The sequence below is a fragment of the Melospiza georgiana genome, chromosome 23 (genome assembly GCF_028018845.1).
Source record: "Melospiza georgiana isolate bMelGeo1 chromosome 23, bMelGeo1.pri, whole genome shotgun sequence".
Lineage (NCBI taxonomy): Eukaryota > Metazoa > Chordata > Aves > Passeriformes > Passerellidae > Melospiza > Melospiza georgiana.
Window position 1 is genome coordinate 4,720,947 of NC_080452.1, and position 23,481 is coordinate 4,744,427.

The following is a 23,481-nucleotide window of genomic DNA, read 5'->3' on the forward strand; positions in this document are numbered from 1 at the left end:
TGCTCCAGTACAGACTGGGCAGGGCTGCTGGGCCCTCTCCCAGCTGCAGAGAACTGTGTTGGCTTTCTGGCTCGGGGCCTTTTCTGGGACAGAAGGAGAAGTAGCCTAGAGAAGCTCTTAGCCACTGTCAGGGTCATGGATATGGCTTATTCCCCCAAGGGGAGCAGGATGGGGTGGCTTTAACAGCCAGGCCTGGTGGGGAGTAGTAGCTCATGGGGGTCGGGGGCTGTGGTCCCTGGTTGGCCCCAGGCTTGCTCTTGCCATCCCCACCCACAGCAGGTGGGGCTGGAGCTCCCCATGGCCCCCTGGCTGCCCTGAGGCTGGGGTGCCCACAGCAATGATGGGACATGTGATGGACAGTCCCTGGGGAGACACCTGGTGCAGCTCTGGGGAGCTGCCCCCATCCCATCTGGAGACCTCTCATTGTAAATCTGCCTCATGGAAGCATTTTGATCTATGGGATTCACCAGCCATGGTGGGACACAGATGCAAATCACCCAGCGCTGCCCCTCTGGGGACAAAACAGAGCTTGTGGTGCTGCTGGTGGTGGTGATCCACACAGTGCTGCTGGTGCATCCACATTTCACCCTGTGTCTCCTTGGAGCAGCCCTCCTGAGGCTCCCTGTGCCCAGCCTGGCCTCCACAGCTCCTGCTGCAACACCGAGGGCTCGGCACCCCACCAGCACAGCAGGATCCATGCAAGCCTCTCCTCAGAGAACCCAAGCCTGGAGCTGGCCAGGGGCCCTCAGGGGAGGCACCTGGGTCTCTTCAGAGGATCTTTGCACCATTTTTCTGTCTCACTGCTGGTCATGCCCCAACCAAGCACAGTGGGACTGGTCATCTCACACCATCAGGCTCCAGCATCACCTCCACACAATATTCCACAGTTCCCCACGTGATCCCAAGGGCAGGATGGTGGCAGCAATGCTGCAGGCTGGTGACACAGCTGCTGGGGAAGGTCCCCAGGTGTGCTGCTGGCTTTGCTCTGGGAAGGGATGGCGAGCAGAGGCAATGGGACATGCAGCAGAAGGGAGCGATGCCGAAGAACAAAAAGAACCATCCATGTCTTTAACCTCTTCCCCTGGAAGCGATTGGGACTGCCTGGATACCCTTCCAGAGGCATCGAAGGGCATTTCAGCTTGGAACAGAACAAAAACCAAAAGGAAGGGTGCAGAACTGAGGTATCAGAGCTCTGGGTGAGCTGTCCGCGGACTATTTGTTCTTGCCGAGAGCCGCATCCACCTCCTCCTCGGGCTTGAGCGAGTGCCACTGCGCGATGGGCCGCCGCGGGTTGGCCAGCATGTCGGACCAGTGCCGCAGCTCCGTGCCCGTCGAGTTCAGGCCCGTGAAGATCTTGCCGATGGCCTCGTTCTTCCCCAGCTTGTCGTAGTCCAGCACTGTGATGACCACTTGCACTTTCTAAAGGAGGAAACCTTGTTTAGAGGGGTGGGAAGGTGCGGTGGCCATGGCAGCTCCATAGGCCCGGGGATCCCCCGAGGATGAGCCCCGAGAAGAAGCAATGAAAATCTCTAACAAATGTGAAGAAAACATTCTTAAATCATCTTTTTAAGATAGTGAACGATCCCCTTTTAGGATCCAAACTGCTGCTGGATGCTGTATCTGAGAAAATCTCAGTTTTTCTTGTATCAGATTTTACTATAACTACATTTGGCCCATTTCGGGGCAAGGCCCCCTCCCTGCTTCCTTCATGTCCTTCTCTGAGGAGTGCAGAGCCCTGTGGGGGCCCAGCTCATCCTGAGCTGATTCACCTGGGAAAGGTCACCAAGCTGTGGTGTGGGGCTGGGCAAGAGCTGTGGGCTACTGGGCAGGACCAAGGGGCACATGCAGGACTTGCACAGGACATGGAGGGGCAGAAGGCAGGGGCCAAGAGTCCAAAATGCCCCCAGGACCATCCTGTTATGCTTAGGGTGAGCACTGTAGGATCAGGAGCAGAGGAAAGCCCAATTTCAGCTGTGATCTGGGTTGGGGTTCATCTCCCATGGGTGCTGCCCAGCCTCCCACCTCTGCCCCCACACCAGCTGCCCTCAGCATCAGCCCAGGCCCCAGATGAGACTGGAAGAATCTCCTGGGTGACCAGACCAGGAGCTCAGCAGGAGCAGCCCCGGCTGCTGGAGGGCTGGGATGAGGACTCAGGCACCTTTAGGACATCTTCCACCCCAGGGGAGGCATCAGACAAACCTGTATCTGCTCAAAGGGGATCTCAAAGCTGAAGGACTCATTGAAGTAGGGGTTCAGGGTCTTCTTCTTGACTGTGGTCTTCTTCTTCTTCAACCTCTTGCCATTCTGCAGCAGGTGGATCTTCACGTAGGGATCTGGGGGTCAGGATGGGGTATTAGCCAGGGCTGAGGTGCCCTGGGGATACCCCTGGGACACCTCCTGCTCCCAGGAGACATCACAACCCAGGGTGAGGGAGAGACTGCCCTGAGTAAAGATGGTCTGAGCTTTGTGGATGGATGCCAAAGACAAAATGGTTGGGCTGGAGAAGATTTGTGGGAGCAAGTGGCCAAGGGATGGAGCTCTTCTGCATCCAGCAGAACTGGGGAAAGGTCTGGAGAGTCAGGAGAGTGAGGAGAGGCTGAAGGAGCTGGGGAGCTCAGCCTGGAGAAAAGGAGGCTCGGGGGGACCCTCTCATTCTCCACAACACCGTGACAGGAGGAGGCAGCTGGGGGGGGTTGGGCTTTGCTCCCATGGAACAAGGGACAGGAAAAGAGGAAACAGCCTCAAGCTGAGACAGGGGAGGTTCAGGTTGGACATCAGGAAGAATTTGTTTATGGAAAGGATGGTCAGGTATTGGAATTGCCCAGAGAGGTGGTGGAGTGCCCATCCTTGGAGCTGCCCAAGCAATGCCTGGACATGGCACTCAGTGCTCTGGTCTGGGTGACAAGGTGGGGACCAGGCTCAAGTTGAACTGGATGGTCCTGGAGGTTTTTTCCAACAGTAATGATTCTGGGATTCTGTGCCATGGGCCCCCTGTAGGAAGGCAGGGACAGCAGAGTGACAACTGGCCTGTCAGGTGAGTGACACTGGGTGGGCTCTGGCCTGACCCCTGTTTCTGGAGCAGGAAAGCCCACAATAAAGCTGAATCCTTCCAGCCATGCAGGTACTGCTCTTGTCGTGGTTAAAGCACATCTGGAGAGAGCTGAGGACCCCTGGGCACAGAGCTGAGCCCCAGGATGGGGCTGGGAAGACACTTTAGGCACAAAACATGCTGGCAACCAATGTCCCCGGCCACGAGGTCAAGGAGGAGCAGGAGCAAATGGCAGAGGACACTTTCACCACCCAGGTCCTGCAGCATCCTGGGGGCCATGTTTGAAGGTTCCTTCCCAAGAGTCAGGGATGCATCCCATGCCCATCTCCCCTCATCCCCAGCCAGACCTGGGGCTGCCTCCAAGGCACGAGGAGGCCCTGGGGGCTCTCCCAAGCTCTGCCAGACAGGAGGCCCCAGAGTCCTTTCCCACAGAGGATGCTGAGAGCCCCCAGCAGGGCAGGGGGAGGCTGCCCCTGAGCAACACCCACCTGAGAGGCCCCCAACATCCATCTTCTTCAGGTTCTTGGCTTCCAGGATGCAGACAGTGAGCTTCCCGGCCGTGGGCACGTACCGCAGGGAGATGCAGATGTCTCCCAGCTTCTCTGGCTGCCAAGCACAGCAAGGAGGGGAGATCAGAGCCTCACCAGTGCCTGAGACTCCAGTGGTTGGACACAATCACACATGCAGGTCCCCCCAGACCCTGCTCAGCCCAGGCACAAGCTGGCACCCTGTGCACCAACACAAGGGTTTGATCACCAGGTCCAGGACAAGGTAGGCCCTGCACAGCACTCAAGACATTTTATAGTCTTGATTTTTTTGTTATAGAAGCATTTTCACAGAGAGGAACAACAGGTCAGATCCCAGTAATGACTGCCAGGATGCTCATGGTGCCCTGGTGGGACCCCACAGTGAGTGGGACCCTGAGCTGTGGGATGGCCCTGGAAGCAGAGCTCACCCATGGCCAGCCCCATGCCAGGCCCCAGCCAGGGTTCAGCCGTGGGCTGCTCTCACCTCCTCCTTCTCTCCACTCTGCAGGTCCCGCCACTCCTCGATGGGCTGGCCCAGGTCCACTGTGTTCATGGGCACCTTCACCTCCCCGATGATGTCGTGCTTGGAGAAGCGGTCGAAGTCGTAGATGGCCATCACCAGCGTCTTCCCACCCAGCTCCTGGTAGGGCACCTGCACAAAGGGACAGCAACCAGGCTGCAAGGGGGACCCAGAGCCAGGACCACCTCTCCTGGAAGGGGCTGCTCCAGCCAGGGGGAAGGACTGGAGGGGGAGACAAGGTCCTTGTTATGGATGCAGGGCTCACCTTGAAGGTGAAGGTCTCATTGAAGGCAGGGTTGAGGGTCTTCTTCTGCACTTTGGTCTCATATTTTTTCTTCTTGTCAGGGAGCAGGAACACCTTGACATAAGGGTCTGAGGTGCCACCCATGTCCAAAGCTGGCAGTTCAGCAGCTTGGAGGATCCCCACTGTGAGCTGGAAGGGCAGAGGAGTTCTCAGTGAGACAGCCCAGCCACGCCCTGCAGCTGCCAAGGGCTCATCTCCAGTCCAGCATGGGGCAGGACCTCCTCTGACACAGCACCCAGCTCCTCCTCCCCTCATGAGCCCCCCAGGCCCAGCACAGACCTGTCCTCCTCTCAACTCCCCCCAGGCAAAGCCCACTCCTCAGCTGAGCCCCAGCCCCTCCATCACCTGGTTTGCCTGGAAATCATAGTCCAGTGAGAACTGCAGCTTGCCCAGGTTCTCTGGCTCCTTCTCCTCTTCCTCACCTTCCCCCTCTGTCAGACCCGTCTCTGCGTCATCGTCGTCCTGTTGGTCCTGCAATGGCAGCCAGGTCCAGCTCAGACAGAGCCCCACAGCCCTGGGCACCTCAGCAACCCAACCCAACCCTCCCGGTGTCCCAAGAGCCTGGATGTCCCCACCAGAGGGAGGGGACCCACCTGCTGGGGACAGGAGGCACGGACAGAGCAGGGGGTGGCACTGGGATGGCACTGGGGGTGGCACTGGGGGTGGCACTGGGGTGGCACGGGGGTGGCACTGGGGGTGGCACTGGGGTGGCACGGGGGTGGCACTGGGGATGGCACTGGGGGTTGCACTGGGATGGCACTGGGGTGGCACTGGGGATGGCACTGGGGTGGCACTGGGGGTGGCACTGGGGGTGGCACTGGGGTGGCACGGGGGTGGCACTGGGGGTGGCACTGGGGTGGCACGGGGGTGGCACTGGGGATGGCACTGGGGGTTGCACTGGGATGGCACTGGGGTGGCACTGGGGATGGCACTGGGGTGGCACTGGGGGTGGCACTGGGGGTGGCACTGGGGTGGCACTGGGGTGGCACTGGGGGTTGCACTGGGATGGCACTGGGGTGGCATTGGGGTGGCACTGGGGTGGCACTGGGGTGGCACTGGGGGTGGCACTGGCTGTGCCACAGCCACACAGCTGCCAGGGAGGCCCCAGTGCTGGTCCAGCCAAAATGACAGGGGGGCTGCCAGGGGTGCCAGGACAAGGGATTGACTGCAGTGGAGGGAGGTTTGGTGCTTGCAGCTGGTGGGTCCTGTGCCCCCAGCCCATGCTTGGAGGAGCACTGCAGCCAGAGCTAAGGGCTTGTCAGGGCCATTTCCAGGCTTTGTAGGCTCAGAAATAGATTGTCCCCAGGAAATCCACCCCTCTTGCTGCCTCTCCAAGCACAGTCCATGGGGTGGGAGCCCCAGCTCCTTGCCCTCTCTTTGATGTGTCCCCAGTCCCCCATCCTACCCAGAAGCAGATGATGAAGGAGGCTCATGGTGACACTTACATGGAGGGTGTCCCCAGGCAGAGGCAGCCAGGGCAGGACAGCGAGGGCACCGTGGGCAAAGAGAGACACAGACACTGAGTTACACCAACACTGAGTTACACCAACACTGAGTTACACCAACACTGAGTTACACAGACACGGAGTTACACAGACACTGAGTTACACAGACACTGAGTTACACTGAGAGACCTGGCAGGGGGGGGATCAGGGCTTGTGCCACCTGGGGAATCCCACCTCACATCTGCCCCCTCTCCTGCTCCAGCCCTGTCTGCATGCCCACAGTGCCCACATGGTTCTGAAAAGCAGGAACAGATACCCAAATTCTCCCACCCCCTCCAAATGGCCATGGGTCACGGCCATTGAAAAGGCTGGGGTGGCCCCAAGCCTGTGGTACCAGAGCCTGCCCTGGGCTGGCCACCAGGATGAGTTACCAGCACCTGCCACTTCACCACAGACATTCTGGGGATCCCAAACTGCCCGGTGTTCTGGCCTGGTGGGCCTCCCCTCTCAGCTAAAGGCTCAGAGAAATGAGTCTGACCCAGAGGGAGGTAGGATTAAATCAACATTTCCTGGCTCAGGTGGAGCATTGGCATGTCCAGGCCAGCTTGAGCCTGGTCCATTTGGGCCACCAGACACTGGAAGAGGACAGTGCTGCTGTCCCAGGTCCTGGCTCCATCCCGGGGTCCTGGTGGCTCCATCCCAATCTGCTGCCTGGTCTGAGTGCCCTGACACAGCCCATAACTCAGCCAGAGGGGCTGTTGGCCAAGCAGCCCAGGAGGACATCACCTGGTTGCCTGACTTCATGTCCTTCATGTTCATGGCATTCTTCATGCCTTTGCCCTTCTCCTTCTTGTTCTTCTTCTTCTTGCAGCAGCACTTCTTGCAGATGCAGAAGCAGCAGGTGAGGATGAGGAGTCCGGCCACAACAGCGATGGCGATGAGGGCCCAGGGTGGCACTGTGGGCACAGGCCATGTCCTGGTCAGCCCTGCAGCTCCTGCCAGCCACCAAAACCTGGTTCCACAGCTTCTGCTGGGACCAGTGCGGTGGGGAGGCCATCAGGAGGGTAACACCTGGAAAGGAGCTACTCACAGGGGATCTTGTTGAGCTCATTCATGAACTTGTCCCTCAGCTTGGTGAACATGTCCTCCTTGCTCTCGCCCGGCCCCGCAGCCTCCGTGGAGTTCTCCATGGTGCTCATGGGCAGCGTGCTGGCCGTGGCCTCCGGGGCCATCATGGACGCTTGCTTGAAGGTCATGGTGGGCCAGGAGCTCCCTGGAACACATCTCCCATGGTCACACAGCCCTGCCGCCCCCACTCCTGCCCAGGGTCCCCAGGATAGTGCCTGCAGCAGGGCTGCACCAGGACACCTCATCTTCTGCTAGAGGGGCACAGACCCAATGGCTGTGAGAGGTCACCTGGATCCCCCACAAGCCATGGGAAGCCCAGCTGGCCTCTGGGTTTCCTGGTCCTTGACACCTCCAAAGCCACTGGGAGCATCACCCAGCCCTGCATCAATGATGGTGCCAGCTCTGAGCCTCCTGGGGACAATGGGGACACTCCTGGGAGAAGTTCACCTGGCAAAGCCCCTTGGGATGAGGGGAGGGGGTTTGCATCCCCAGGAGAGAAGAATGAGATCAGCTGGGACAATTCCAGCCCTCCCGTCTCCTCCTTTTCTCAGGCAGGGACCCCAGGCATGGGGCACCCACAGGGACCCAGCACTGGTGTGGCACCTCAGGACTTGTTCCCAGTCCCAGGGTAGCTTCCAACTCTGGGAACAGCAGCAAACCTGCTCTCCTGCCAGCCCCCAGGGAGCTTTGGCAGGGCACATTTTGAGGATGGATGGAAGCAGGGAAGAGCTGGCTCTACACAGCAGTGGCAGGTTCAGTGTGCAGGTCAGTGGGTCCACCCACACGTCACAGGTACCATGTCCTGGGTGTCACACCTCCCAAGCCCACAGGGCTCCCCTGGCCGGCTCTGCTCCTCCATGGAGCCAGGGAAGGGGTTCAGGTCACAAACAGCCCCACAGGCTCTGCACCCCCTCCCCAGCCCAGCTGGGTCTGAGCACCCACCAAGGATGGGCACAGCTATCGTCCTGTAAATGTGGTTTTGACTCCTGCAGGAAAACCTGGTACAGAGTACCCCCAGAACCCCAGCTCCAGCCCCAAAGGGCCTCCACAACCCCATCAGAAAGCAGCTTGCAAGAGAAGAGCAAAGCAGGGAACAATGCCAGGGAATGCACAGTGCCAGTGGGGTTCAGGAGAACACCAGGCTCTGCAGCAGGGGAAGCAGAGACAGCAGGATCACAGATAACCCAGGAAGGAGTTCCTGGGGGCAGCTGAGCTGTGGCTTGAGTGAAGGAAGCTGTGGCTTCCCTGCATCTCTTCTTTCCTCCTCACACTCAAGAAGCCTCTCAGCCAGAGCATCATCCCCTGGGGCCAGGTGCTCCTCTCCTTTCCTGCAGAACTCAGAAAGGAGTGTTCTCACCTCAGAAAAGGCAGCCAGAGAGACCTGGGGGTGTTGCTGCCCCAAAGTGACACTGCCTTGTGTCTCCAGCCACCTCGCAGGTGAATCAAGCACTGAATTACCCAGAGTGTGGCTCCACCCCTGGACACCTTCCTCCTGCACCCCTGCTCTGGGGGAACGTGGTGTGGGGACCTAGGGGAACCCCCCCTGAGGCAGAGACAGTCGTTCACACAACAAAATGTGATTATGTGACTCCCACCTAGACAAGGTCCCTGCTGCAGCTTTGTCACCCTTGGCCACAGTCACCTTCCCACCCCACTGAGGGACTGTCACAGCCCAAACACCAGCATGAGCATCACCTGGCCCTGAAACCTGGCACTGGGGGGCTGCAGCAGGAGGCTGGAGGGCCCCCACAACCCTCACATCCTTATTGAGATGAGCCAGGAGCTGCTGCATTTAACCCCTACATTGGGAAAGATCAAACAGGAAACCCTTATAAATATGATTGCCTGGCAAAAGATTTTGAGAATATGGAAACTATAAGTGAGATTGAAATGAAAGCAAGCTTTGAGATCCCTCAGTTACTGAACAACTGGAAAACAATGGTGTGGCCAGCTGAAGGTGATCCCCTTTTGATGGAACAACACCCTCTGCTTGCAGACAGGCCCAAGGCTCAGAGCAGACCCTACAGCTTGGCAACAGGGGCCCAAAGAGGAGTTTTTAGGGCTTAAAATGTAACACAGTGTGGTAATGTAATGATTCTTATAGGCTGTATGTAAATGCTATAGGATTTGTATATTGTACTAGATTGGTTGGTGAGAATTAGAATATTCAGCCCAGAAGAAGATTTATGGTATTGTAATGGGAACCTCGCTCTCTTACTCTCTTACCCTCTCATCTTCTCTCTCTCATGCTCTCTCCCCCTCTCTTCTCTCAGCCCTGCTCCAGCTGTGGCTGGCAGCTCCCAGCAGGGCCCTGCACCCAGGCCCTTTGCAATAACCCACAAGTTCCAAGCCCTGGCTGCAAAGATCTCTCCTCTCCGTCCCTCCCGACTCTCCTATCTCCTGTAGCTCCTACACCCCTACCCAGCTGAGGGTTATTTGATCTTGAAGGCCTCGAAGGTTCCCCAAAGCTTCCAGCAGCTGAGGAGACCTGGATGTGTGTGTGGGTCTGTCCCCACCACTCCAGGGGTTTGTCCCCATCACTGCCCATGTGCACCAGGGTGGTGGGAGAAGAGCCAGGATTTGGAAGCCAGGGACAAAGGGGTGGGGTCCAGGCCACTGACACCCTGCAAGCTCCCCAGAAAACAGGAGGTGGGGGACCCCAGGGCTGCCCCCCAGCACAACAAACCCCAAGGCACCCGCCCTGCCACACAAGGTGGGCAGCACCCAGAGGGGGCACCTGGCTGAGCTGTCTCTCCTCCCTCGGGCGCTCAGGCCAGCACTGCCTGGGGGATCCAGCAGAGCCCCGCTGCCATCTGGGACAGGATGATCTCAGGGTACCACAGGCGGGCATGGGCACAGCGAGGCGTGCCAGGGGTGTCTGTGCACTGCGAGCGCGCAGGGGTGCACAGTGTGCAAGGGCCGGTGTGCATCAGTGTGCAAGGGCCGGTGCGTGTGCATGGGGAGTGTGTCTGTGTGTGTGTGTGTGTGCGTGTGGGGAGTGTCTGTGTGTGTGCACGGGGAGTGTGTGTGTGTGTGTGTGTGTGTGCACGTGGGGAGTGTCTGTGTGTGTGCATGAGGAGTGTGTGTGTGTGTGTGTGTGTGTGCGCGTGGGGAGTGTGTGTGTGTGTGCATGAGGAGTGTGTGTGTGTGCACAGTGTCTGTGTGCACAGGGAGTGTCTGTGTGTGTGCACAGGTAGTGTGTGTGTGTGTGTGGACGTGGGGAGTGTGTGTGTGTGTGCATGGGGAGTGTCTGTGCGTGTGCATGAGGAGTGTGTGTGTGCACAGAGAGTGTCTGTGTGCACAGGGAGTGTCTGTGCATGTGCATGGGGAGTGTCTGTGCGTGTGCACAGAGAGTGTCTGTGTGTCTCCACACCAGGGGAAATGGAGGTCCAGGTGTGGCCATGCACTTGTGCAAACAGGCGTGCATGGGACATGCAGATGTGTGAAGGTGTGAATGCTTGTGCAAGGTGTATCCACAGGATATGGGGGTGTGGGTGTGTGTGTGTGTGCATGTGCAAATGTGCACAGGATATGAGTGTGTGTGTGTGAACGTGCACAGGGCACGGGGATGTGTGTGTGTGTGTGTGTGTGTGTGTGTGTGTGTGTGTGTGTGTGTGTGTGTGTGTGTGTGAATGCTCACGCTCGGGCGTGTGCCCATAGCTATGCACAGGTGCGAGCACAGCTGCCCGGGGCCATGTGTGAGTGCCCAGGGCTCTGTGTGAGTGTACACGCAGGCAGTGTGTGCCCGGGGCTGTGTGTGAGTGCACATACAGGCAGTGTGTGCCCGGGGCTGTGCACACGCAGGCAGTGTGTGCCCGGGACTCTGTGTGAGTGCACACACAGGCAGTGTGTGCCCGGGGCTGTGTGTGAGTGTACACGCAGGCAGTGTGTGCCTGGGGCTGTGTGTGAGTGCACATACAGGCAGTGTGTGCCCGGGGCTGTGCACACACAGGCAATGTGTGCCCGGGGCTGTGTGTGAGTGCACACACAGGCAGTGTGTGCCCGGGGCCGTGTGTGAGTGCCCAGGGCTGTGTGTGAACGCACATACAGGCAGTGTGTGCCCGGGGCTGTGTGAGTGCACATACAGGCAGTGTGTGCCCGGGGCTGTGCACACACAGGCAGTGTGTGCCCGGGGCTCTGTGTGAGTGTACACGCAGGCAGTGTGTGCCAGGGCTGTGTGTGAGTGCACACACAGGCAGTGTGTGCCCGGGGCCGTGTGTGAGTGCACATACAGGCAGTGTGTGCCCGGGGCTGTCCCGGGTACCCTGGGCGGTGCACACCCGCCCAGGCTGTGTCACCTGTCCCCTCAGGCAGGGCCCGTGTGGCTGTGCCAGCACCCAGCCGCGTGTGTGCGGGTGCCACAGCCTGTGCAAGGTTTGCACACCCCCGCACAGCCCCGAGTGCCAGCTGGGTGCCAGGGGCCTGTGGGGCACAGATGCAGCCCAGACCCTTATCCACGGAACTACTGCTTCAGGGGCTGCTGCGGGAGCTCTGCGGGGCTGCCCGGGGCTGGGGGCTGCAGGCAGCATCAGGCCTCGCTGGAGGGGCTGCTTTTGAACCGGGCAACCTAATTAGCATCACTAATTGCTCCCGTGTGGTGCTCAGCGGGCGCTGGCAGAGCTGAGGCCGGGGATGCCTGCGGGAGCCAGGCAATGGAGGCCCTGTTGCTGCTCCCCTCAGCCGAGGGCCCCACAGACCCTGCCATGGGGCGGGGGCTGATCCTGCCCTCAGGCGGGGCACCAGGCTTTGATCTGCCCCTGGCATGGGCAGGGCAGGGCAGGGCAGCGCCGTGGGGCAGCCGGGGAGGGACGGGAGGCTGGGAGGGCACGGAGGGGGGCACTCTGTGGGGCACGGAGAGCAGCCAGCGGGGCACTGTGATCTCGGGGATGTCCCCTCAGCTCCAGATCCCATCCCCGCGGTGCCTCCCTGGGTGTCCCTGGGCACACCCCGTGTCCCCAGCAGGCACAGGCGGGCAGCCCAAGCCCTCAGCTGCGGAGGCAGAGCTGCTGCCAGCCCTGGGCTCGGATTCTCAGGGGTGGGGCCCGTCCCGGCCGCCTGTCCCAGTCCCGGCCCCTTCCCCGGCAGCGGGCGGGGGCCGTGCGGGCACGGCTGCGGCACTGCATTGCAGTCCTGCTCCGGCTCCGCTGCCTGCTTGGTTTTTTTTTTTTTTTTCCATTCCTTTTGCAATTTTTTTCCCTCCTCTTTGCAAGTTGCGGCAGCCGCTGGCGAGGAGCCGAGGGCCGGCGGTGCGGGCGGGAAGGGAGCTCGGCCCCCGCAATCCCCACCGCACCCCGAACCCCGCTGGGCCGCCCCTGCCGAGCACTCGCTGCCGTTCTTCAAGTTTCCTCTTTATTCTGCCTGGTTTGGAGTTGTTCCCTGCCAACCCCCACTGCTCCCGTCCCCCCCAGCCAAGATCGCAGGTTAGGGACAAAGAAAATATGAGGGTTATAATTAACCATTTCTATCAGTCCTTGGCCGAAGAACGAGCATGGGTTAAGGCATGATGAATAAATTCTGGCTAGGAAGGGGCCCCTTGCTGCCTTGCTGGTCCCTGGGGATGCCCCAGCCCCTCTGCGGGGTGCAGCATCCATCAGGGGAGGGTGATGGGAATGCACCCCATGGGAATGCACTGCACCCCTCCTCCCACAAAATAAACCCCACAGGAGCTCCCCATGGAGCAGGACAGGCTTCTGCTCGGCAGCTGCTGCAGAGACCCACAGGGGCAGCGGGTGGGGAGGGTGGCACATTGCCCACGCACATCCATTACACTGTGCCCGCGGTGTGGGGTCCCCACAGCTCCCCAGCTGCCACCTCTGCCCCCACAGGGCTTTATCTTGCTCCGTGTTGCTCCAATCCCCCAGTGTGTAACCCTGAACCCCACTAACCCATCACTCTCACAGTGCACTTCTCCTCTAATGCACCCCCCTGCAGCCCCCAATGCCTCATCCTGCACCCCTCCGTGCGGCACCCCAAATCCACCACTGCAGCACCCCCACCCCCAGAGCACATCCCATATCCTGTGCCTGCAGCACTTCCCAGATCCCCTGACCTATCACCCCAGCCCATTCCTTGCATGCACCTGCATGCTGCACCACCCTCAGAGCCCCTAAAGCCCTTCTGTACCCCACACTGTGTTACCCTCAGGCAGTGTTCCCCAGCTGCAAACATCTGGCCTAGGACACCCTGGGGCTGGATCCAGCGAGCTCCCTCCAGGCTCAGCCCCCAGACTGCCCCAGGTTTCCATCCCCCCTCCCCGCGGTGAAGCTGATGCTGAACCCCGAGAAGCTGCACTGAGCTCCAACCCAGCCCTTCCTGGTGTAAACCTCCCGGGCTCCATCGATGGTTTTGGGGAGCAGAGGGGGTGGGGGTGCCGCACACATTCCATTTGCTGCATTCCGTTTGCCAGCACCATCCCAAGGTCTGGAGGGATGCAAATCCCAGGCTGGAGCCGGCGATCCCATCCCCATCCATCCCCAGGCCATCCCCAGTGTACAGAAAAGCAATTTAGACACTGAAAAATCCCTTTCCTGAGGCCTTCATCCCTCCTCCTCCATCAAAGATCCCAGAGATCACCCCCCTGCTGCTGCAGCACCTGGCACTAAAAAGGGGATTTGGGGTTTCTGCAGAGCTGGTTATCATGGCTATCCCCTGCCCCAGCAGCAGCTCCCTGTCTGGGTGGGATGGAAGGATGGAGGGGGGAGTCACTGGCTGGGGGGCTTTGAGGATCTCTCATCAGCCAGGATGCTCTGCCAAGGACCAGACCCGGGGTGAGAATCTGCGGATGCACAGAAGGACCGGGATGTCCCTGGACAGCTCAGTCCCCATCAGGGTGAGGCCTTGGGGGAATCCAGCTGCTCCTCTGCAGGGGCAGCCGGAACCTCCCCTCCAGCAGCAGGAACCTCTCCCCATCAGGAAGGTGAAGGCCGCGGGGATGATGGAGAGCAGGAACGGCAACAAATGAGGATTAATGAGGCTGAGGCAGCAATTAGCAGCAGCGGTGCTGACCCAGCATGGGCTGGGTGTGGGCAGGCACGGGGGTGTCCCAGCTCTGGCCCCCCCAGCCCAGAGGGATGAAGTGTCCCAGGGAGACCCCGACCTGCGGGGGGCTCGTTAGCTCAGGAAGGGCAGCCATGGCCCCAGTGGGATGAGTTACTGCTCCTTTAGGGGATGGCAAAGCCAGGTCTGAGCTGTCCTGCTGGGACAGGGATGTGGGAACCCCTCAGACCTCCACGAACGAGGAGCTGACCCTTAAACTGTGCTGCAATGTGCCAGGGCTTGGGCTTGGGTGGTCATGAATGAAAATCCAGAGCCAGTTTCAAGGTAAGACCTCTCCCACCCCAAAGCCAGCGGGAAGCCTGGGCCCTACAGAGCCTGCACAACCCTGCAGTGCAGCCCGGGGACAAGCAGCGATCCCAGAGTACAGCTGGGATACCTGGCAGTGCCCCATCTGGATTCCGATGCCAGCAGGTGCTTTGTTTCGGGGTCAGGAGCTGGAGGGGGAGATCCCATCCCTGCTGGAGCCGTGGCACAGTGCCCAGGCATCCCTGGGCAGGCACAGCCGCTCCCCACAGTGCCCGGGCATCCCCCACAGTGCCCGGGCATCCCTGGGCGGGCACAGCCGCTCCCCGCAGTGCCCGGGCATCCCTGGGCGGGCACAGCCGCTCCCCACAGTGCCCGGGCATCCCCCACAGTGCCCGGGCATCCCTGGGCGGGCACAGCCGCACCCCAGCGCTCCCCCAGCCTCAGTGGGACACAGAGGGGACACGCTGGGCCCGAGGTTCAGCTCACAGCAGTGAGACAGGAGACTCTAATTAAGGCAAAAACATGACTTGGCTTCTAATGGTCATTTAATTAACAGAGCAATCCCGGGCAAGGGATGTGTGAAGGCACCAGACCAAAGGATCAGGGGGGAGGGAGGGTGATCAGGGGGTGCTGGTGGGGAGATGCTGCAGGACCCTGCTGCAAAGGGACTCTGCAACAGCCCAGCGAGCTGTGGAATCCCATCCCTGCTCCCCTTGCCCAGCACAGCACCACAGCAGCTGCATCAGCAGCGCCACATCAGACCCTCAGCTCCCAGCACGGTGGAGCAGCTCCCAGGGCTTGGGGAGCACTTTCCCCCAGGATCCCCCCACGTTCCCACCCTGATCCACTGTGCTGAGGGCAGGGGCAGTCTCTGCTCCCCCAGCTCCACATTTTTCAGGGGAGGGTATTCCTGCAGCTCAGGGGTGTGATGGGGTGAGGACACTCTGGTAGCAAGTGGCACCAGAGGACCTGAGCTGCTGAGACATCACCCTCTCAGGGACACATGTTCCTGTCCCCAAACCCATGTAGGAGCTGCTGGCCAGACACCCCCACTCTCCAAGGGAAACTGAGGCACAGCATGATAAGCAGCATCCTGGGAGAGGAAATCCATGAGCAGGGTTGAAGCTCAGCATTCCCCCAGCTCTGAGTGGGCCAGTGACAGCCACCAGACCTCACTGGGACCACCAGCACTGCTCCCCATCCTGCAGGCTCCAGCAGCATCTCTGGATGGGACCAGAGCTGGCAGCACCCTCCTCCCAGCAGGGCACACTCCACTCCTGGCCTCATCAGCTCTCTAATTAAAACTAACGACTTGCTGGGCTTCAGCAGCCCCAGGCTCTTCCCCAGGGATGAGGAATCCGAGGAGGGCACCCCACTGCCCAGCTCAGGACCAGCTCCTGCCTCACTGACCACAGCTGGAATCTGGGCTCCTCATCATGGAGCCCCTGGCCTCAAGGAAGAATTAACTCAGCCCCTGCCTCACGAGGGGGAGTTGTAAAATAAATAAAATAAAACTGATGGTGGTTTTGTAGCCAGAGCTTGCCTGTGAGAGAGGATCTGTGTTACTCACAGCAAACCCAAGTGAGGTCTGGCAGTAAATGCAGCCTTAAGGCAGCCTGTGTCCATCATCTGGGCTCCAGATTGATGGCTGCTGGTGTTCCCAAGCCAAACCATCAGCTCCTGCTGCCAGGACTCTCCCACTGGATGGACACCTGAAGGTCAGTGTGGAGAAGGGATGATCCCACCCTGCCCTGCTCGCTCCTGTGCATCTCCTCCTGCAAAGCACCCCCAGCCAACGCCCAGCAGGTATTGGGGAGCTTCTCAGCAATGGCAGGGCCCCCCAGAGCATTGTGACTCAGGAGATGGCAGGTTTGTCCCTACCCAGGGGCACCTCCCTGCATGGGGACCACTGCTGGCACCCACCAGCACCAGGGTGCCCAGTGAGGCAGCTCAGGGATTTTCTGTGCCTTTGCCTCTAAAATCAGAACAGAACGAGGAGAAATGGGGGACGAGGGCAGTGACAGCCCACAATGCCAACACCCACATCAGAGGAGAGAAGGACCCACTGCTGGACACTCAGAGCCCTGCCTGGCACCCAGAGGTGCTGATCCCCCAAAGCTCACGTTTTCTAGAGGGATCAGGCCCTGGCTCTGCTTTGCAGCTGCCCCAGGAAGGAAGGGCAGGAGGGAGCTGAGCTGGGGACTGGTGCCACAGCCACTGCCACCTGAAATTTGGGTACCAAGGGACTGATGAGCACCTTGTCCCCCTCTCCACTGTGGCTCTCTGCTTCCCACTGTCTCCCATCACTGCTGCACTGCTCTCTCATCCCACAGGAATGCTGCAGAGGCTCAGGCACCATTCACCACCAGCACTTCCTCCAGAGGGTTTTGGCTCATGCCATGTGCCACAGGCAGAAAAGGCAGCTGGGGATGCTGGACACCCCATCCTGAGCTGTGGGGACACAGCTGTGGCCAAGGCCAGCAGGGCATGTGGAACATCTCACATGGCACTGACCACTGCCACAGGCAGCCACCAGGCTCACCCCAACCCCAGCAGCTCACTCAGTCCACCCTTGGCACACAGAGCCATGAAGGGCCAAAGAAGCCTCCCAGAAACAGGTTCTAGGTGGTGGCACAGCCCAGCCCACTCCCCAGCTCTGTGATGCCACAGCAGCAGTGCCTTGCTCCGAAGGCAACACGAGAGCAGCTAAATAGGGCACCAGATGGTGATGGGCTGAGCTGCCCTGGCACTCCGGAGCCACCACAGAGCCAAGAGCTCCAAGTTCTGCCCTCCCGGGTGGGCACCATGCTGCTGGCACCACGGCCACGCTGCCAGCACTCCCGGCCATGGCTCGGTGCCACGCTGATGGCTCCAGATCAGCAGGGAGGAGAGCAAAGGAGCCAGGTCAGCTCCTGGGGAAGAGCCAGGAGCGGCTCCAGGAGCAGGGCGAGACGCGGGGATCGATCCCAGACGGAGCAGGGAGGGCACGCCCCGTGTGCTCCCGGCTCAGAGCACGGCTGAACCAGCAGGCACAAGCCACCAGGGGCCATTTCCAGCGGGAGGCTCCAGGGAGATCTCCACAGCTCCCAGCCACGCACGAGGTTGTGATGGGCTGGTGTTAGAATCCAGGAAAGCATCTCCCATCCCTGGGGAGCTCCCAGCAATGCTCATCCCCCTCCCCCTGTCAGCCTGGGCTCGGTCCCCCAGGACTGGATCCTGTGGGAGCAATGCTGGTGCTGCTTGCCCAGCCCAGGGGCAGGGCAGAGCTCTGTGTCCCCAGTGCCCCCCAGCCTTGTGGCAAAGGGAATGGAGGAAGCACAATGATGGGATCAGCAAGGACACGGCACCACAGCAGCCCAGGGGATTCTGTTGAGGCACAAAGCCCCACCAAGGCCAGGACACAGGGCTGAGTTCCATGAAAAAACCTTGTGCAGATGGAGAAATGTCACTGGGAGAGCTGGGCCACGGCTGGGGTGGTGAGCACAGCCCCTGAACACCACAGAGGGATCACCTGTCCCTGCCCAGCCCCTCTGGACTGCATCCCTGTGTGACTCCAAGTGTTTTGTCAGCACAGCAGCACACACTTTCAGGGCTGCACAGAAGAGCTGCTCCACCTGTGCATCCTGGAAAAGGTTTTCCAGGTCTTCCTCCCCTGGAAAAACCAAATGCAAAGCACCCTGGTTCCTGAACTGGTGTTGGTGGTCATGATCCCTTCCAAGGGTCCCCCATGGCCAGGCCCACACCACTCCACCAGGAGGTCTCTGCTGGGCCCTCCCGTGGCACAGAGCAGAGTCTGAGCTGGCACAGTCCCACACAGCACCAGGCAGGGGCTCTGCCAGGCTGCTGGCACTGGTGCCACCATGCTGCATGGGCAGAGTGGGCATCCAGGCACTAACCCAGCCCTGCCAGGCCTCAGCTCCTGGAGGAAACTCTGGGACTCCCCTGGGAACAGAGCATGACAGCAACAGAGCCCACAGGGAGCTTGTAAATCCATGCATGGCTCTGAAATTTGGGGTTGTTTTCTTCCCTGAATCCTCTGCTTGAGGCTGCTGGGAGCTGTGATGCCACTTGGGGTTCCCCAGAACCAGCAGCCCTCAGTCCCAGCACGTCCCCAGAAACACCCTGTGTCCTCCAGGAGAAGGTAGGAGGCATCTCCCTGGGACAATGCTGAGCAGTTTGGGGGCTGTTTTGGTGGAATTGCTGTGGTGTGAGGCACCACATGAGGCTCACAGGAGTCAGGGATGCCTCATCCCATGCCAGCACTACCAGAATGAATATCAGCTGCCAGATCATCTCTGCTGAGCCCAAAGCAGCCTGGCAGACAGGCATGTCACACTCTCTGCTGCTCACAGACACCCCAATGCCCATGGCCTGGCCCCAGAGCAGCTCCCCAGGTCCCTGGCAGCAGGACAGACCCCCCAGGCCACCTCCAGCTCAGCCCAGACTCAGGGCTTGGACTACCCCATCACATCCCACAGCCCCCACCTACACCTCATGCCACAAGCACCCACTTTGCTCCTGGTCTCCCCACATCCCCAGGGATGCACAAGCCCAGAGTCCACATCTGCTGCACCCTGCAGGGCTGGGAAAAGCTGGGGAGCATGAAACACCCCGGATTAACTAAAACACACCAGCTTTCCTTAAGATGCACATGGAGAAGGACACCCTGTCAGTGCCACAAGTACCTTCCAGGCCAGTGGGGATGGGTTTGGTGCAACAGTCAGACAAATTGCTGTGTGGGTGAGTGGGATGTGGCTCCAGACAGCAGGAATTTGGCACAGCCCAGCACTGCCAGAGCTGGCTGCAGTCACCCCTCCCAAAGCACCAGCAGCAGCAGAACCACCCTGGGGGAACAGGGAGCTCTGCCAGACTCTGCTGACCAGCAGCGAAATTCAGGGAGAACACAATTCCTACTCCAAACACCAGGTCTGATGAAACATCACAACTTCCAGCAGGCAGGAAGCAATGGAGCAGGTGGTCCCACTGGAATGGGGCAGCCCCCAAACTCAGCAGGAGACACCAGGATCCCACAGCCCAGGGCTGACAGGAATGGGCCAGCACCATCCCCAGCAGCAGCAGGATTACACCAGAGTGGGGCATTCAGGTTCCAGACGCACGCTGCCTAATTTACGGTTTAATTAATAAATGGGGAATTATGCCAAGTTTATCCAATACTTTTGGACGCGTGATGTTATCAAAATCCCATTACTGATGAAGGAAGGCTTGAAGAGCAAAATTAGCTTTGGCATCTGAAACAGTTCAGTCAATGCGATAACACAATTATTAGGGCTAATAATCAAAGAGCGCTTTGGGGAGCGCAGGCTCAGGCAGGAGCTGAGCTGAGGGCAGGAGCTGGGTGCTCACCCAGGAGGGAAAGGCCGAGCACAGCCAAGGGCAAAAGCTTTTTGCTGATTGCACTTCCCAGCAGCTCCAGATAACTGGCACAGGGAAGGTGCTGGTGGCCACCAGGCTGAGGAGGAGCACGGCCGGGCACAGTGCCGAGCTGCACTGCCGGGAGTAGGGAATTAAAAAATCCAGGATTTTAAACCAGTGGGCACTGGGTCCCATCTGTACACTGGGCATTGATCCTGCTGGAGGACATCACGGCTGCCAGCTCGCAGCTCTCTGCGCAGCCCGGGGAAGGAGAAATTCCAGTCGTAATGAGGAGCCGCAGTCATCCGGCTCCCAGAGCTGGGACTTTGCCAAAACCATGGTGAACTGGAGGAAGGGCCTGCGGGGGAGTGGGAGTCCCAGCTCACTTCAGTGGCCTCGAGCTCCAGCCTAGTGACCATCCCTGGGGCTTATGGAGCAGGAGGCAGCTCCCATGGGAGCAGTCACAGCAATTCCACAGCGGCTGTGTTTGGAAATCCCCCTGCCATGGATATATCATATATATCTATGTACATGTACATACAGGGTCTCTATGACTGGATTTGTGTGTCCTCCCTCCTCGGGCCCTGGGTGCAGAGGCAGCACACAGCGCCGCGGGTGCTGCTCAGCGCCGCTGCCACCCGGGCTCAGGCAGCCAGGGACGCGTCCTCGCCCTGCAGAATCCGGGGCACCAGGGCTCAGGCTGGCTCCCGGCAAGCAGGGCAGGGGTGCTCACCAGGGGAGGCCGGGCAAGGTGCCAGGGGATCGGGCAAGGTCAGACCCATTCCTGCACTACACCCATAAGCAAGGAGGAGACATGGCATCACCCCGAGAGGCGCTCGGGTTTGGGGGCACGGGGTGCTGCGCTGGGCTGTGCTGGGCTGTGCAGCACAGGTGACTCCCTCTGCCACTGCTGGCCTCAATGACCTTGGGTGTATCACCGCCCCCTTGATGTCTCACTCCACCTGCACACAGACCACCGCAAACCGCACTTTCTCCCACGCAAACCCTGCGGCCAAAAGCACCGCACGCAGCGCAGCGAGGCCGAAGAGCGCCGGGGATGCCCCAGGGGTGCCCCGGGGGTCCGGCAGCCCCGGCAGCGTGCGGCGAGGCTCTGTGCTAGCGAGCAATAATGCAGCAGGCTGGAGACTCCTGCCGGTGGCTGCGCTGCCGCTCGGTGCGTGCAGGAGTAACCCCGCTGCAGCAGCAGCAGCTCCCGTACCAGCCAGCCTGCGCTCAGGACTGAAGTTTTGCTGCAGCAGAGGAGCAGGCGGGGAGTCCAGCAGCGCCCTGCAGCTCCACAGCGCAGGAGGCTGTGCTGTCGGACACTCTGCAGTGGGTGACACCCGCAGCACCCCGGCCGCTCTCTCTCGAGTACAGAAGAGCGCTGCGCCAAGGAGCGCCCGTGCGGACAGAAACACAGAGGCGCTGATACAGTGGGAGACCACAAAGCAATGGGTGACACAGACTTGTGTCCCCCCCCTCTCTGTGCCACAGTCACCTTGCAACGCTGCCTGTCCCCTGCGCAATTTGCAGAGCTCCTTTGGGATCACTCTTTAAAACTAGGCTGAGGGGAGCAGCGATGTGCTGAGCACAGCAAGGGCTGCGGCACCCCAGTGTGACATCCCGAACCCCTCCTGTGCAGGGCTGCACCCTGAGGGCACCCAGCCAGCCTGGGAGTGCTGGAGGATCCCGGAGATGGTGCAGCCACGGCGGGGGAACCCAGACGGAGGGTCTGCCTGGAGCTGGCTCCGGGCCAGGCCGCTACAAAGAAGCCGTCAGTGCAGCGGGGCTTGTGCTGCCCACGCTGGGGCCACGCCGCTCCCAGCACCAGGGTGGGTTCCCCGCAATGCTGCGGGAACAGCCCCGCGCCCCCGCCACTCCAGCACCCCAAGGGCACCCACTGTGGGGCACCGCAGGGATGAGGAGCTGGAGCTTCCCGCAGCGCCCAGAGGGCACCTCTGACCCGGCGGCACCGCGCGGCATCCTCGGGGCAGCCCCGCATTCCCAGGGGGTCTCGCGCTTTCGGGAGGGTCCCCACGCCCCTGGGCGCTCCCCGCCTGCTCCGCAGCCTCCTGCACCACTCGCCGCCCCCTCCCCATCCCTCCACGCTCCGTCCCCAGCCGCCTTCCGGGCGCAGCCCCGCACGGGCAGCTCCGGGACCCGTGTCCCGGGATGGGTTCCCGGGAAAAGCGCGGGTCCCTGCCCTGCTCCCGGCACCGGGACAATCGAGCGGCACTACCCGGTGCCCACGGCGAGTACTCCATCCCACCCCACCCCACGGGGGACGATCGCGCCTCGGGTGGCGGCGCCGGGACGGGCTCGGCGAGAGCTCGGGCAGCCCCGTCCCGCACGGTCCGCGCCGCTGCGGCACCGGGGAAACTTCGGCGGGAGTGCGGGCGGGCACTTACCGGCCGGGGCGGGAGCGGAGCGGTGCGGTCGGTGCTGTGCGCTCGGTCCGGTCCGGTCCGGTCCGGGTCAGCCCGCTCGGCGGCGGCGGGCCGGAGGGGAGCGGTCGGCGCGGTCGGTGCCGGGCGGGCGGCGGGACCTGCGCGGCGCTGCGGCAGCCCCGGCCCCTCCGGGCTCGCGTGCGGCGGCTCCGCGAGGCTCCTCCCGCCACCGGGAGGCCCCGCCCGCGGCCCCGCCCGCACCTCGGCCCGCCCGGCCCCCCCGGCGCGCACCGGGGCTCGAGCGGGAGCGGCACCGGGCACCGCATGGGGCCGCCTCATACCGGGCACCGGGCACCGGGAAACCCCCGCCGGCACCGGCACCGGGCACTGCATGGGGCCGCCTCATACCGGGCACCGAGCACCGGGAAACCCCCGCCGGCATCGGCACTGGGCACCACATGGGGTCACCTCATTCCTGTCACCGGGCACCCCGTGGGGTCACCTCACAGGGGGCACCGGGCACTGGGAAACCCCCGCTGGGGTCACCTCACACCGGGCTCTTCACATCAGCACGGAGCGTGGGCACGGGGCACAGTCACCTCGCCTCGGGGTCACCTCGCACACAGCGCTGGCACCTGGCACTGACACCAGGGACTGCCAGCAGGCACCTCACACCGGGCACTGATACTGGGCACCAGCACCAAACACTTCACGTCCATCACCTCGCACTGGTCACGCACGCTGGTCCCTCCTCACCAGTGACCTCGCCCAGATCACCACCCACCAGTCACCCACCACTGCCGCCACTGCCACCGCTGCCACCACTGCCACCTCTGCCACCGCCGCCGCCACACGGACCTGCCAGGTCCTGCTGCGGCCACAGGACAGAGGCGCTGAAGGCAGCTGTGGTGGTGGCACCTCCATCGTGCCTCTCCCCACATCCAGAGGGCTCCTGAGAACCCAGGTTTTGTCTTAGAGTCAAAACATCAGGAAAAAGTTGATGGGATACAAACGAGGATCCCGGGTGGGGAGGAGAGAGCAGTGTGGGGACAGTTCTGCCCCTGCTGTGCTGTGGGATCCCCTTCCCATCAACGGAGTCTCCAGTGGGAAAAGGGAGCCCTTGGACACTCCTTACTCCCCATACATGAGCCAGGGACAGGGGCCCTGTGGGTTCACCCCAAACCACCCCAGCTGAGGGTCTGCCATCTCCATTCCAGCAGCCCCAGGTCCCAGTGTCGCAGCCAGAGCATCTGAACTACACAGGGAGGGGCCGGCTGCTCCAGGAGAGGTGGTGCCTGGAGCAGGGGGAGCATCCCGGGGTCCCTGCCCAGCTGGGAGCTGCATCGCCCAAAACCTCTGCACACCCCAGTTTTGCTGCAGCAAAACCCCCTCCCAGCCTTGCACCAGCCCCCGACAACACCACAGAGCCGGGCAGGAGCTCCCAGC

The 23,481-nt window shown here is 61.2% G+C and overlaps 1 protein-coding gene across 1 annotated transcript; it reads right to left on the bottom strand.

The window, feature by feature from the left end:
* Window positions 1-700: 700 nt before the first annotated feature.
* Window positions 701-22,138, bottom strand: SYT2 (synaptotagmin 2). Its single transcript, XM_058039750.1, has 9 exons — window positions 22,057-22,138; window positions 6,936-7,118; window positions 6,632-6,801; window positions 4,746-4,862; window positions 4,362-4,529; window positions 4,061-4,228; window positions 3,538-3,655; window positions 2,200-2,333; window positions 701-1,419 (listed from the first exon to the last, which is right to left on the bottom strand). Exons 2-9 carry the CDS (start codon window positions 7,099-7,101, stop codon window positions 1,213-1,215), a joined length of 1,248 nt encoding a protein of 415 aa, XP_057895733.1. The 5' UTR covers window positions 7,102-7,118; window positions 22,057-22,138; the 3' UTR covers window positions 701-1,212.
* Window positions 22,139-23,481: the final 1,343 nt, after the last annotated feature.